At 34.1% G+C, this 17,071-nt stretch overlaps 1 protein-coding gene across 3 annotated transcripts in view; it reads left to right on the forward strand.

Moving 5' to 3' along the window:
- LOC118203405 (sodium/potassium-transporting ATPase subunit alpha-like) overlaps positions 1-17,071 on the forward strand; it is a 186,740-nt gene that overhangs the window by 92,135 nt on the left and 77,534 nt on the right. For all 3 annotated transcript variants that reach the window (XR_015041392.1, XM_085817579.1, XM_085817578.1), the window contains exons 9-10: positions 10,288-10,399; positions 10,489-10,621. Coding sequence is in view for 2 of the 3 variants with exons in the window: in XM_085817579.1 (XP_085673705.1) it covers positions 10,288-10,399; positions 10,489-10,621 (245 nt within the window). In the remaining variant the exon portion in view is untranslated. The remainder of the gene's footprint in view (positions 1-10,287; positions 10,400-10,488; positions 10,622-17,071) is intronic.

A 17,071-nucleotide genomic window follows, 5' to 3' on the forward strand; every position in this document is an offset into this window, starting at 1 on the left:
GTGCCTATTATAAATAAATCTGTCTTAAATTTTCAAATTGCTGTAGAATTAAAAGATGTATCTATTTGTAGATGTCTAAAGTATATCTGGTATTTCTGTTTACAGAAGGCATATATGAGAAATTTTTTTAATTTTGCTTTGTTCATGTGTACCAAATGAAGTTAATACCACTTATAAGAGATTTATGATTGGAAAAGGATAGAGGTTGGAAAACACATTTTTATAAACATAATGCTTAGGGCAGACTAATAATTTGAATACTGTCTTACATATCCTTCAAGTTTCTCTTTTTCTGTCACTCTTTTTATTGATGTGCTGTAGATGCACTTTATATCTGAAATAATCTTTTTTTTTTTTAATTTAAAAATTTAAAATTAAAAAAAAAAAAAAAATTATTGTTATGTGCATGTTTTTTTAATAGTAAATATAAAATATTCTGTGATTGCAGTTTATAGTAATGAATCTATGTTTTATTTCATTTAATAAGGAAGTTTTTTACAGACGTTATTGATATTTGTAATAGTTATTAAATATTTTGCATGCATTTTTGTTTTTTAGTATGTATCTAACAAATTTTATTAGCTTTCCTTGCAGTTTTATCTCCCAAATTTTCATATATTTCTGGTGTATAAGTATTACTCATAAACTATTTTCTTCCTTCTCTTTCTTTTGTGTTAAATGTTTTTGCTGCTTAATTCTTATTTAAAATATTTCTAGACCTTATCATGAAACATCTTTACTATGTCATGAAGGATTCTTATCCAGCCCTGGTCCAATCACACAGTTGGTATATCACATATATAAGTTATTGACTTCGTCCATCATCTTAGAGGTATTAACACTAGGGAGTTCTGGATGTATTTTTCATCCTATTATACTATATAACGTTATCCTGTCAATAATAGCCTTGGAGTTTCATAGATTTGGACTTAGATGCCACTGAGAAAAATGCACTTTGAACTGAGTTCTGGTTGATCTAACACAATTATATTAACATTCACACCTTCCTTGCATACTTTCTAAATTGACATGATTTTTTTATTTGCATGTTTTGCCTTTTGTGCTACTGAAATGAAAAGGTGAAAGTATATTTTCTTAATTTTGAAGTGTTCAGATGATGGCTGAAGTATATCTTTTCAGAATGTATTAATTTTGAGTTGATTTTGGTAGCCTGCCATTTGTTAAGGAACACTGTAATTTAAATAATTCATTTCAGTTTGGCATGAATAATCTTTGATTTTGCATTTTTTGCCTTGTGCATTATTTAGCCACTATTACTTAACTAGCATTTGTCTGTAGTACATATCTAAAGATGAAGTAAGTATAATCACAGTAGAACAACAAAGTGCATGCAAGTAATTATTAAGAAGAGCACTTAGTTTTTAGTAAAAAAGGAATCAGCTATTAGTGAAAAGTATCAGATATATGCTATGTAATATATGTGCCTTATATTTGTTAAACATTAAATCTTTTTAGGCATATTTTCCCATTTTTATCTTTTTAAAATGTTATATTCAGTGCTGCCAAATTGTGACCTTTGTAAGTGATATTAATAATGGTAGGAGACTAATCTTTAAACTGAAACAGTTCATTATGAATATTTTTATGATAAACAATTAAATTTACTTATTATTATTAATCAAAAAATATTAATTTTATTATGTGCTTCACGTTTCATATAATGTATTATTTCTACACATTTAAGTAAATTTTTTTTGTCTTTAGTTTTGAAGTTTTGTGTGTCCAATAGATTCAGTGTAAAAATTGTGGTGTAAATTCCTGATATTATTATATGATATTTATTGCGTACAGCTTTTTTTACTGTCTTTGTACAGCTTTGCCTGCAAATAAAAGTCCTGCTTACTAATTTTTTATTTAATCCATAATTAATAACATTCAGTTTCAACTTGAAAATTTAGTTAGCCAAAACAAATAAATTTAAATCCCTTAAAGTTGTGAATTCTTTCCTTTTAACAAAATCTATAATTAATATTTCTTTTAAAATTAATTAAGTATAAAATTTCTGTTTTTATGGCCCAAGCTATTCTTGTGGCAAATATATGTATAGATAAATAATGAGGGAAAAAAATTATTGGCAGCTGTGCATGTCCACAGAAGTATAGTTCCCTCCCCCCCAGGGGCTCACTTTTGTGAGTACAATGTACTTTGGAACTAAGGTACTTTGGTACTTTGGAGCTAAGGTACTTTGGAATTGCCAAGTACCTTAGCTCTTCAGGGGATCAACTTCTTGGTGAGAAAGGTCTCACGATCCTGGAGCCCCAGTGATCTATCCTCTCTTTTGAGCTAATATTTTTTTTCTTCCCTTCTCCTTTTGTAGTTTTCCTCTGAGGAGGTTGGGGCTTGTCACGAGAAACTGAAACAGCCTTTATCCCTAGTTTTTGAGTGACGAGAAAACTGCCCACGTGTTTGCCGTGTATGGAGACCCATGTCGCTGAAAAGGAGGGTCCTGGTAGTTGAGGGGTGAGGTACTGTCCCCAACACACCTCTGCTTCAGCTAAATGGGAGGCACCTCAGTCGTCCTCACGGGTGTCAATCAGCTGGTCACTAGTCCTTGTGTCAGTGGCTTGGGAATAAGCTCTTGGGAGTACCTGCTTTCAGGAAAGCCGACTGTGGGGTTTCAGTTTGTGTATGGACCTGGTTAGCCCTGGCGCAGGAATTTGCATCATCTTGTTGGATTCCATGGTGGGTGGGGCTGCCAGGTATGAATCCTTTCTCTTTCAATTATGGCTTCTACGTTTCTTATTAAAACAAATGAAAACGACCAAAGTATTGAGGTAATTGATAAATCTCTTAGTAAGAAAATATGCACCGATGCAAATGCCAAAGTAACTAGTGATAGTCCACGCTTCCTTGTTGTCTCGTGTCCCTCTGGCAAACTGCAAAAGATGTCCCCTTTCATAGTAAGTAAATCTATCCATTCTTGCATTAGTGAACCAAGGAACATAAAGCATCTCTGTTCCAGAAACCTGCTTATAGATACTGTTTCGGCCACTCGGTCCGCTTCCCTTTTGTCACAAACCAAACTTGGACATGTAGCTATAAGTGTGTCAATGCATAAAACTCTGAATTTCTGTAGAGGTGTGATCTCGGAAATCGACCTTCTGTGTGTTTCAGAAAAAGAGTTCGTTTCCGAGTTAACTGACCAAAAAGTCTGTGGTGCTAGGCGGATCAAGATGTGTGAAAAAAAAGTCAGTTGATTGACATGAAACACACGAACCTGATCTGCCAAAGAATATTAAGGTGGGATACCTAAGCTGCCCTGTAAAATCGTGTATTCCTAATCCCATGCGATGTTTCCAATGCCAGTGTTTTGGTCACTCTAAGACATCCTGTCGTGGCAACCTTACGTTCGCTTGGTCACAATAGTGATAATTGCACCACTGTGCCATTGTGTATAAACTGCAAGGGTAAGCACCCAGCTTTTTCTTGTTCATGTCCAAAATGGAAACTGGAAAATGAAGTTCAAACAACTAAAGTGAATAAAAACATTTCATATGCTGAAGCTAGGAAAATAGTGGTAAGTTCGCAACTGCGCCCAAATACAACTTTTGCCAGTGCAGTAAAATCGACAAGATCTATTGGAACCCAGACATCTATCAGTGCACCTAACATTCCATCATTCAAAACCCAAAGCAGTGCAAGTAGAAATAACAAAGAACCAACTCATTCGATACAGAGGAAGGAAACTGTAGTTCAAACCGAACAGAAAATTATCCCTCAAAAAAGTGTTAATAAGATTAATAATCAGAATAGTAGTTCTGTATAAGATATGATGTCAAAAGCTTTTGACTCAGATAATATGGAAACTGAAGAGGATTTAAAAATTCCAAAAAATCTCCTCCCACGAAAAACTAAAAAACAGCACTGCAAAAACAAAAATCAGACTTAATGGCTACTTTCATATCTTGAAACTGTCACGAATTCCACTAAAATCTTAGTAACAGTAAGGAGATGATCGATGTTCATCAGCCAGTGTGCTTTGCACTACAAGAAACGATGCTAAAACAAGAACAACACGCAGAGCTTCGGAGATACGTTCTGGCGAGGAAAGCTAATCCGAATGGTGAACATGCCAGTGGAGGTGTTGGTGTTTTCACCTCATTTGACTGCCCATCAAGTGCTATTCATTTAATCACATGCCTCCAAGCTGTTGTTATACAAATTAATTTTAGTATTTTCAGTCTGTTCCATTCACTTGCCTCTGAATATCAATCAACAAGATTTGGATGATCCCATAGAGCAGCTACCTGAATCTTTTGTCCTTCTAGGAGACTTCAATGCTCATAACTCTTATTGGGAAAGTAAAGGTCTTAATGCACGAGGTAGGTAAATTGAAAAGCTAATTGTAGATCATTCACTATGTTTGCTTAATAATGGTCAATCCACTTACTTCCATCAGCCAACTAGGACTTCAGCCAACACGCCCATCAATCTTGCCATCTGTTCACCTTCATTCCTGCCACTGTGTTCTTTTAGTGTTGGAAATAACCCCTTTGATAGCAACCACTTATCCAGTCTGATACCTGCCTGCTTCATTTTAGATAGAGCCGACTGTGAACTTTTCTCATCACTTTCCGAAATCAGTGAACAATGTGCTCATCGGTGAAGCAGTCAAGAAAATTACACTTACAATCATTCAAGCAGCTATGAATTCTGTACCTCTCACATCTACAAGTCTCCGGAAATACTCAAAGCCATGGTGGAACCATGATTGCTAGGAATCACCGAGACAACAGAGAAAAGCTTGGGGAGTCTTTCGTTGATACCCCTCTTTGTTAAATCTTATTGCCTTCAGAAAAGCCAAAGCAAACATAAGACGGCAGAGCCAGAGGGATTCTTGGATCACCTATGTATCATCAATAACATCGTGTACAGCAAGCAAAAAAGTTTGGGAAAGAGTTAGAAATGGATGTGGAATATATAAAGACCATTCATTCTCCTTTATGGAAAAGATGGCCAGATGATTAGCAACATTGCTAAAATAGCAAATGCTATTGGTGAGACCTTTGCTGCCATTTGCCAGTAGTAGTAATTACCCACCAGCATTTTTTTCTTTTAAGTGTCAGTCTGAGAAGTTACCCATTCGTTTCAATTATTCAAACTTGAAATCCTATAATGGTGATGTCGGCATGTTTGACCTAAAGATAACTTTCTCCCATAATCATAAATCTAGCTCGGGTCCAGATGGTATAAGCTATGAAATGCTGAAGCATCTTTCCTTTATGTCACTGACTGTGCTTCTTACTCTTTATAATTGAGTGTGGAAGGAGTATACATTTCCTAGTGCCTGAAAAAAAGCTGTAGTCATCTCCAGGAAAAGATCCACCAGGAAAAGATCCGAAAAAGGCTTTCCAACTACCGGCCGATAGCCCTTACTAGTTGTGTGTACAAACTGTTTGAAAAAATGGTTAACCGCCATCTTGTATATTACCTTGAAAAAATATTGTCTCGCCATATCAGAGTGGTTTCTGTAGAGGCTACCATCGACATTATGCTCCTTCTGGAAACCTCTATTCGTAAAGCTTTTGTCAGAAGATGCCACATGTCTTCTGTCTTCTTCCACGTAGAAAAAGCTTACGATAAGACGTGGAGATACAGTATTTTGCGTGACATACACACTTATGGCTGGTGAGGTAACCTGCCTATCTTTATCTAAAATTTCTTGAAGGCCTAGGACCTTTTTAAATAAAAATTGGCTCGGTACTATCAGATGTCTTTATACTAGAAGAGGGTGTGCTTCAAGGCTGTGTTCTGAGCTTGACACTTTTCAGTTTAAAAATAAACTCTAAAGGAACTTCTTGCAAGGGTCTCAGGCTCTTTATATGTTGACGATCTCCAGATAAGTTGCTAAGGGGCAGATATGAGGTATGTTGATCAGGCAATTACAGATCGCTCTTAACGGGATCCAGGCATGGTCCTTCAAATAATGGATTTGTATTTTCAGAACAGAAGACTGCTTGTGTACATTTCTGTAGAAAATGAGGTGTCCATCCAGAGCCGGAGCTTTATGTCAAAAGCTCACAAATTCCAGTTGTACATGAAATAAAATTTTTAGGGTTGGTATTCGACCAAAGGCTGACTTTCCTTCCACACATTCAATATTTGAGGAAGAAGTATTTTAAGATACTAAATATATTAAAGGTGTCGACGAATACCACCTGGGGTGCAGAACATGGCTCAATGGACCGCATTTACAGAGCCCTTGTACGCTCTAGATTGGACTATGGATCAGCACGGCCTTCTGATCTATTAAGACTAGATCCAATTTACCATCAGACATTCCGGAATTGTTCTGGTGCTTTCAGAACTTCTACAGTTCAAAGCCTATATGTAGACCTTCACTGAATTTAAGGCATGAGCAGTTGTCTCTGTGCTATTATTTTAAGATATTTTCACTACCTGGCCATCCTTGTAAGGTAGATCTGTTGGATGATATGTTTGAGCGTCTGCTTAATGTTTGACCTTCTTGTGTACCTTATTTTCTGCTGAGGGTTCGCTCACTACTTGAAGAATATCAAATAACACATTTGACCATCCAGGCAGTAAAATATTTTGAAATACCACTTTGGGAAAATGTTCAGTTTCAGGTCCTTGGTATTTTTCAACATCTTGGCAAAAGAGAAATTAACGAGTTGGTGTACAGGCAGCTTTTTCTTCAGCACAGCAAAACTACAGTATTTATGTTCTAGGATTTACTGATGGATAAAACACAGCTGGACATGTTGGCATATCTTTTATTATTGGAGACCACATTGTAGGCAGACAATTGCCTGACGCTTGCTCAGTTCTTACATTGGAATTGACTGCTGTTTTTGTGCGCTCTTATTCATATCCACTTTAAGTGAGAAATCATTTGTAATATACACCGACTCGCTTAGTGTCTTAAAAGCATTAGAAGCATTTAGAGATGCCCAGAACCCTGATACTATAGTAGATGTCATCATTCTTGATCTAAATTTAAGGCACTGAGGGTATGAGATCTTGTACTGCTGGATACCCAGGCATGTAGACATAAGAAGTAATGTGTTAGCAGATGCAAGAGCAAAGTCTGCTATCAATATGTACAGTTGGGATGCCCCTTCTGACGATATCAGCAAATTTATCAAGAAGGAGGTATTAGATAAATGGCAGAAATATTGGGATGGGCAGGTAGATAATAAGTTAAGAAATGTGAAAACTAGAATTGAATACTGGAATTACTACTAGGAACCAGAAGGAGAAGGTTCTACTTACTCGACTTAGAATTGATCACTCACGGATTACTCACAACTATTTACTAAGAGCAGAGTGTGAACCAGTTTGCTTCTACTGTAATGCTGCTATCTCAGTTAATCATCTTTTAATTACGTGTCCATATTTTAAAAGACTTCGGTTGAAACATTTCAACCAATACGATTTGCATCTTGACCATTTAATCGGAAAAAAGGTGAATAGTAATTTATTCCAATACCTCAATATACGAGTCAGGTTTTTATTATTTAATTTGATTTTGTTTTGATGTTGTATCTTAAGAATATCTATTTTAGCATACTTCATGTTTTAGGATTTTACACCTCTGTACAAATCGCCTGCATTATAAGAAAGTTCATCTCAGCATCTGTCATTTTTTAGTTTCTTTGTATTTTATGCATTTCCATTGTTTTAACCTTGTCTGTTCGTCTCTTTTGTCTAAGCCTCGTTTGTATGGGTAAACAATTGACATGTACTCGGCACAGGTAACCTTTACAGTTTTGCGCCAGTAAAACTTACTATTACCACAACCCTCCCCCCATAAGGGCTATCAGAGAAAAGTCTTAAAAGTGCCATAAAGCTGATTATAAATAATATCTTCTTATACTACTTTTGTATGTTTATACTACTGTTGTATGTATTTTTAGCTTCTCTTACTGTTTGATGGAATTCAAATTTATATGAATTAAATTAGTCCAAGTAATAAATGAAGCTACTGCTCTTTTGTGTATGTTATGTTTATAAATTCAACATGAATATGTGTAAGCTTTAGAAATGCATTTAAACTTGATATTTTGAACTTTGTAAAGTCTTAAATATTTTGACACAGAGTTGTTTTAAAGAATATAAAATCGTTAATGTGTCTGGCATTATGTTACTTATTTATAGAGTATCATAGATTTTCAATCAGCTGATTAAAGTCACTGAGTTAAATTATTTTAAACAAATTATTTTTTTAAGTTGCTTCTAATCAAAATTCTAAAATTCAGAAACATTGTACTTGAAGGAAATCTTACATTAAAAACTCAGATTTTTTTAATCTGAGTTGTTTTTGGGGTATCTTGTTTAAAAATACATGGTTTTTAAATATATGCTGAAATACATTTGTTTATGGTCCACTGAATTTAGCTATATTGCAGAGTTTAGTAGGTATTAGAATTATTTTTAATTGAGCAGTGTTAACAATAAGCTGAATATTAGACCTGTTTTTATTCACAGAACGAAACAAAGCCTACTTACTAGAAATTCATAGTGAATTGTTAGTAATTCATAGTAATTTTTTAACACCACAAGAAATATTTCAGTTATAAATCACTTTGAAGATTCAAGAGTTGTAAAAAAATTTTAATTCGGTTGAAAACTGGTAATGATGAAATTTAATACTAAAACAGTAACAGTAATGTTCTGTTGCAGATAATCTACATATTGAACAGTAAGGTTACTATTAAATTTCATTGGGAAGATTAAGAAATAATAAAAGAAAGTGATTATGATTGAAGAATTAGCAGATTTAGACTTTTATTTTTTGTTAAATGTATACTCTTATTGTGTAACTGTATAAACAGGCATAAACTCTGATACATGTGAGTACAGCAATGAGCAGATGTTCTTCATCAAAGCAAGTGCAAAAAATAGCTCAGTGTTGCAATGTTAACTTCATTTACTGAACTGTGTTTATTTGTATTTGTTATAAATTTTTGTAATAAGAAAGCTAGGTGTTTTTAAGGCTGAATTTTTACTTTTAGTCTCTTCTTAAAGAATCTGCTGTAAAAAAATAAGATTTTAATATTTTATGTGAAATGTATCTCTTGAACTCTTCGCTTTCAGTATATATATATATATATATATATATATATATATATATATTTAAAAAAAAAGAAGTTTTCACGTGGGGTTGTGACCTTGGAGCACTGAATGTCACTCTGTGCAGGAAGGTGTTTTATAATTAAGCCTACCATGCAAAAATAACTCCTACAAAATCTTTTTATCAAAATATTGGATTCTTATGCATTTTATTTAAGTGTTGTTTCTTATAATATTAATGAAAACTCCTAGTACTTAAAGATTCAAAATAAGTTAATGTGCAATAATGATTATATTTACATTTTAAAATTATTTCTGTACAACCACGAATTAAAGAACTTGAAAATTTAAATATCAGTGTCTATTATATCCTATTGCCATATTTACAAACAAAATTTTAAGCTGCTTGCACTATGTGAAATATTTCTAAATTCAGAATGTGCACTGTGAGCATTGCACATTTTACAACTGTAAAATAACAAGGCTATTTAAGAGATTCCTTTCAATAAAGTTTTGAAGCAGTCTGACATAATTTATTTATGCACATTTAAAATTTGAAGTAAAACATTCCAATTCAGAATTTCAAATATGTTGTGGTGGGCCAACAGTTACACTTCATTCTTGTATCACATTTGATATGATGGGCCCACAGAGGGAAACTGAAGCTTATCGTGCATGATACGCCGGGAGTGAAGAGATTAATAATGTACTTTTTAATGTAAAGTTTATAGCAGATTGGTTCTTCTCAGTTTTTTATCCTCTTAATTTATTTAATTTACTTCTAGTGCTTTTTCTTTACTTGTGGGAGGATAAGATTAACATTCTGTATTTGAACCTTTTGAAAATTATGAGGATTGCTGCAATTTTCTATGTCAAAATAATATGATGGACTTCAAGCATATGTTTATTAAGAACTATACTTTAGCCATCATATACTTACTTTATATCCCAATAATATTTAATAGTGTATAATATTTGGAATAAAATTGATGCATTAATGTATTGTTAATAACACATTGATATTCAAACTAGGGTTGAATTTTTCATGTAAAATATTTTGTATGAAATGTAAAAGAAAAACTGTTTCCTAAATTTTAATTTATAGCTCCTGTCATTGAACTCTTATGTAAGCTTACTGTGATTTTTCAAGCTCTTAAAATATATGTAATATCGTATTAAGATTATTATGTGATATAGTGCTTGCTTTAAAAGTAATTGCTTTATCGTTTTAAGGATTACAGTATGATAAAACATCATCTGGTTGGAAAGCTCTTTCTCGTGTTGCTCGCCTTTGTAGTAGAGCAGAATTCAAATCTGGTCAAGAAAATGTTCCTATTCTTAAAAGGTAACTATTCCTTGAATTTGTTAAGCATTTCACTAAAACACACTTCCTTCTTATTTACAAATTTTTATTATGGAACTATTCTTTTAAAGGGAGTGTATTGGGGATGCATCAGAGTCTGCTATTTTGAAATGTATGGAATTGGCGACCTCAAATGTAGCTGCCTATCGAGAAAACAATTCTAAAGTTTGTGAAATACCTTTTAACTCTACAAATAAATATCATGTAAGTATTAATCTTTGTATAAATTTTAAAATATTTTTAATAACTGATGGAATACATAACATATGTCAGGAGAATATTTACAATGTTTACAAATAAATATTGTTTTCGTGAACATGTGCAGTCCATAAAACACTACTGTAAAATATCATTTATCAAATTTTCTTTGTTTTTTTTAAATGAATGAGATAATATTTAATATGTTTGCATAAACATGAATGTTACATTGTTGGTAAAGAATATTTTAAATGCGGTACTTTCCAGTCGGTTAATTATAAAAATTCATCATCAATAAGGTTTATGAATTATTTTATTTTTTACTTTTACAGGAGGGATTAAGCTATTTCTTTTAAATGATGAACTCTAAGAATTTAATTGTTTATTTTCATTGTTCCAGCTTAAAATATATATGAAAAATTGTCCTATATAAAAAATATGCCATCAATTGGTACAGTGATTAGTGGTGCTGGAAACCACATTCTTGGGGCTAGGTTCAAATCTTGAAGAAAGCTTGAATGTTTAATGTCTGTGCAGCATGGGGGAATTTAACATATTGGCAATCCAGAAGAAAAGAGGGATGGCCTCATCGCAACAAATCCAGAAATTATCGTATCAGCAACTATACAGACAGGATCTCAGTATCACCCGTGCAACAGATCAAAGTTCCTAGAATATACATAATAGGAAGCACTAACTCATGCAGTCCAGTAAGCAAAAAGAAATTTGTTACTATCACTCCTGATTTCATGATAAAGCATGTAAGTGTAAGCCTCCATGCTCGTTCCAACAGACTTCTTTAAACTGAGTGGGCCGTCATTAGTCGATTATTTGTAACTGATAAATTGTCAGGCTGGTGCTTTCTTGTTGATACAGGTGCGGACATTTCAGCATTACTTCTTGTTGATACAGGTGCAGATATTTCAGTATTACTTCTCTCTTTCTTACCGAATCAAAATGTTCATCAGGAAAATTAAACTGATTTGCAGCTAATGGATCGAAAATTGCATCATTTGGAGAAATATTAATGTCTTTAGACTTAGTTTGCATCATAAATTTCAGTGGCCATTTGTCATAGCTGCAGTTTCAAACCCAATAATTGGTGCACTTAGTGCAAAAATTTTCTCTTTTAGTCGACATTAAAAATCAATGCTTAATTAACTCAATCACACAATTGTCTGCTGTAGGTGGTATCGGAAATGCCACTAATTTCGGATTTAAATTAATTTCCGGTAATTCTCCTTTCACAAACTACTTGAGCAGTATCCTAACCTCATTTGCTCAGTAACCGGCAAACCAAGTGCTGACCTCAGTATTGTACATCACGCAGAGACCACTGGACCACCAATCTGCCAAAGCAAGGCGATTGCCTTCTAAGAAATTAAAGGTTGGAAAAGATTTTAAATGTATGCTTGAACAGGGAATTTGTCTTCCCTCAAAAAAGTTCATGGGCCAGTTACTGCACATGGTCCTTAAGAAAGACAGCGACTGGCCTCTTTGGGGAGACTGCTGGCATCTTAACACAGTTACTTTGCCTAACAGATATCCAATTCCTCATATTCAGGACTGCATGCAAGTCTTGGAAGACAAAAATGTTTTTTCTACTTTAGATTTAATTTATCAGATCCTAGTCCATACACCTGATATACCAAAAACTGCGGTCATAACTCTTTTTGGATTATTTGAATTTCCTGTTATGATTTTTGAGTTGTGTAATGCTACATATGTTTCATTGTTTCATAAATTAATTCCTTCATGACTTAGATTTTTGTGTGCCATATTTCGATGATATTCTTGTAGCTTCAACAAACGAAAATGAGCACTTTGAACACCTTCATTTCGTCCTTGACCGATTTCAGTCCTATGATGTAGTTATAAATCCATCAAAATGTGTTTTAAGGAAATTTAAAGTGTCATTCCTTTGTCATGAGGTTTCCTTGGAGGATGTTTGTTCGCTTAGTGATAGTTCCTGCAATTCAGAATTTCCCAGAGCCCAAAACTCTCCAAGAGTTTTGCCGTTTTCTGGCCATGTTAAACTTTTATCGTCGCTTTCTTCCTCATACCAATACAAAGCAGACGCCTTTGCAAACGTATTTAATTAGCAGCAAAAAGAAAGATACATGACCAATCATTTAGTCAGCTGAATCTCATACAGCCTTTGTACCCTTTGTAATGAGTACCTAGCATTGGCAACAGCTCTTAGCTACCCTTCTAAGCATCTGTTAACATTAACAGTTGACACGTCTAATTTGGCCATGGGTGCGGTTTTACAGCAACATATAGATTAAGCATGGAAGCTACCAGCATTCTTCTCAAAAAAACATTTCTTCAGCATAATCAAAATATAGCATGCATGATCACAAACATCTTAGTTCATACGAGGCAGTTAAGCATTTTTGTCTCAAGTGTTTTTTTCTATTTATACCAACCATAAGCCTCCAATTTTCACCTTCCAACCAAAGTATTACAGGGCGTCCATCAGACAAATGTGTCACCTTGATTATATAGTGCAGTTTACAACTGATATTAGGCATGTTGAAGGCTCTCAAACTATGGTTGCTGATGCTCTGTCCAGAATTGAAGAGGTTTATTGCCTTCAACAGATTTCTTCACAATTGCAGAGTGTCGGAAAATGATTCAGAATTACAAAATCTGCTGTCTGACAAAGCTTCACATGAATTTAATTTATTACCTATGCAGCTGGAACCAAATCTTTCACTGTACTGCGATGTGCTGGACAACGTGGAGCAGTCATGCATTCCACTGAAATTTCGACATGGTATTTTTAGCAGCCTTCACAATTTATCCCATCCTGGCATCTAAACTTCCCGCATGTTAATTCAACAAAGTATTGTATGACCTGGCATGCTGAAGGACATCTCTGTATGGGCTAGAGCATGTGCAGATTGTCAAAGATAAAAAATCAGACATACTCGAACTCCATTGCAGTGCTTTGAATTACTATCTCTTTGCTTTAGCCATGTCCATATCAATTTGGTTGGACCCTTGCCCCCATCACAAAGTTATACATATCTCCTTATGTGTATTGCTGGTATCTCCTTATATGTATTGTACACACATGCTGGCCAGAGGCTATCTGTATTGTGAATATGTCAGCTGACACAGTGTCCAAATTTTTTTTTTTTTTTAGTGGACATGATTTGGAGCACCAAAAGTGCATTACCACAAACCAGAGATGACAGTTTGAGTCTCAATTATTTACTACATTAAAGAAATTCTTGGGAGCTAAAAAGATCCACTCATCACTGTACCATCCGAATTCCAATGGACTTATTGAAAGATTCCATCGCTGTCTTAAACAGGCCATTAGATGCCATACTTCTGTTCACTGGGTTGATGTTCTGCCCACAGTGTTGTTAGTATTAAGAATGGTTTTTAAAGAGGACATGAGTTCTTCTAATGCTGAAATGGTGTACCGTATTAATTTACATTTACCTGGAAATTTTATAAACTGTACAAAAAACTCAATGTTGAGTCTCAGACAATTGCAAAAAACCATGGCTGCATTATCTCTTACACCCACGAGTGTATATTCTTAAACATCTGTGTTTATTCCCAAAGAACTTGTTAAATCATTGCATGTGTTTAAAGTGTGATGCATCAAAAATGTTTTTGCAGCCTACTTATACAGAGCCACATCTGGTTCTAGGTCGCACATCCAAGAACTATCGGACACTTATTGGAAACAAACAGTAGTGAGCTCTGATAGTCTTAAACTGGCCTTTGTTTTTGTACCAAAAACTGTCAAGACTAATACTTCAATTGCACCTTCTTTAAAGGCACCTACACCCTCATCCCATGTGTCTACACCTCCAGTTGTCACAATATCATCGCCTATGTCTGGATGCCAGAAGCAAAGTGCTCCTCAGCATACACATTATGGACGTAGGGTCTGATTTAACCTTCGATACCTTTACTTTAATTGACATTGGAGGGGGAGTACTGCGTTGATACTAAAAGAACCTGTTTTTGCTACTTGTCAACCGTGTGCCCGAATCTCTAGCTGTAACTGTAATGGAAATTTTAGAGATACACAACAAACAACACTCTGTTCTCTGTTGCCGCCGTGCTTAGACGGATTTTTTCTCCGGTGGAAATATGATCAGTGTTAGTTTAACGAGTAGTTACTATGTTGTAATTAAAGTTTTTTGTTATTTAAAATCAAACATCTTCATGTGTGTAATTCATCATACACAAAAACTTAGCAAAGCCTCTACGTATATTTATTTTTGCACTCAGCATGCTGTGACACTCTGATAAAGTCAGTTTCAAAAAGGCTCAACTTCTTATCACATGTGACAAGGAAGTAACAATACTTTTGGGATGACATCTGCTAATAATTCAACTAAAAATCAAAGGCACCATGGCAAGAGTTTCTGTTAATTTTGACAGGCTGCTCAGAATTTACGACATTTCAATAGAAATCTGCCTCAAGTAAAGCTAGGATAGATATATAGGTATGTTCTGTGACATGTCAGGGGAATCGGCAAGCTTCAGTTTCTGTTTACAGGCAAGACATGCAGCATCTAATGATGCAGTTGGATGATATGCATAAGTGTTACTGCTTTCAAATTCCTTATAGTTTAAACTGCAATTTGATGTCTAACTTCTATCTAAACTAATAACTTGTAATTTTAATATGTTTACTAGATATGAATGGACAAAGCTGGACTGGCTTCTATCATTTAAATGCATCGAGTTAATTTAGTAATGCTTGTTGGGCATGTAATGAAGTGATACAGTTTCAAGTAGTTCGTGAATGAGTAAAGTAGGGGCAAATATATTTATTTTGGTTAGTAGAAGTAGAGGGAGGAAATGGAATGGTATTTGAATTTTTACATATTGAAAACGTGGTGCTTCTTTTTGCATTTATCCCTTTGACGCGTGCAATATTATTTTTATAATTTTTTAACTAAAAATTCTAGAAATTGAATATTATGATCCTAGAGACAAATAATATATAAATTTAAAAAAATCTACTCTTGCCCATTGTTTTGTGGGTGGTGGTCGCACTGTGAAACCACCGCGCGTCTAGGACTTTGAAACTTACCTAGGTAGTAGGAAAAAAAAAACTTACCTTTTTCCGTGCGCATTTCCAATAAATGACGAAATTTACGAATTTTAAAAAAATGCATGTAAGAATTGCATAATATATATATTTTTTACATTATTTTACAAACTAAATCATCAGAAAAAATTTAAAAATAAACATTTATGTAATTTTTCTATAGCAGTGAAAGTATAAGTACCTACATAATAAGGACGTTTGGCTACATGGATTAGAAAACTCAGTAAAATAAGGATAAAAAAGACTTAGTGTTTTTTTTTAATTTTATTTCAATGAACAAATATTTTTGTGACACTGTTTAAAGTATGTTTTGTCTTTTTGGTACATGCATTGACCCACATTGCACGTTTTGCACATGTATCTTCTTCTATGATGTTTCTTCCTTGTGCTACAAAATGTACACTGATTGAATCTAAATCTCACTGGTATTATGTCCAGCGTTATTTAGTTTCTTTTTATCTGGCACATGAAATTTGTGGGTTTTTTATGTTAATGGGGGGGGGACTTAGTCTTTTTGGCTTTGGTATGGATCATTCGTTTCCCATTCATACTTATTTTATTCGTATTCCATCTCAAAATATTCAGAAAATATTTTTAATTTAAATAAAACTTTACGCGATTTATATTTTTAATTACAGCAAAGTATATTTACATTAAATTTAAACCACAGGAAATAATTTATAAAATCACAAGACTAGCTTGGGGAGCAAGTGTGTTGAGGTCAGAGAAAAGTCTCTGGAAAAGAAAGACCTTTTTACTGGGCAGGTGCATGTATTGTTTAGTAATAAAATAACTCCGTGATTTCAAAAACCTTTATCAATATCCGGGTCAAAATAAACATTCCTATTTGAGAAGCAAGCAAACGCCATTGTGAAGAGCAGTGGTTTCAAGACGCGACCACCGAGCCTCTAGAGCATTGTGGCACGATGCTCTAGTGGGGCAGTGGTTGCGCCCTGAAACCACAAAGCAAATGCCATACATATAGAGGTTTTGTTTATACATATGCAGTTTAATTATTGCTATTTTTTAATGTTTATGATAGAAATCATGATGTGCGATGAATAACTTTTGAAATTTAAAGTTGTTTATATTAATAAAAGGAAGTTATTTTGTCTCATTGAAAACGAATTTGAAAAGGCATCCGATTTCAAGTACTAAGACCTAAAACATGTATGATTCTGTAGTCATTTTGTGTTACTTAGAGGTAAAAGATCAGTAATCAATTGATTTTCACTCAAAAATTTCGGAAGGAAGAGGAGAAAAAAATTCGAAAATTTGTGGTTTCAGGGCACGACCACTGCGCGTCAAAGGGTTAATACAGAAACCCTTTTCTTTGCATGTGGGATTTTTAAATTATGCCCTCGATT

Source organism: Stegodyphus dumicola, chromosome 5, assembly GCF_044657685.1.
Source record: "Stegodyphus dumicola isolate Sdum_Otavi_A_Nest chromosome 5, ASM4465768v1".
Taxonomy (NCBI): Eukaryota; Metazoa; Arthropoda; class Arachnida; order Araneae; family Eresidae; genus Stegodyphus; species Stegodyphus dumicola.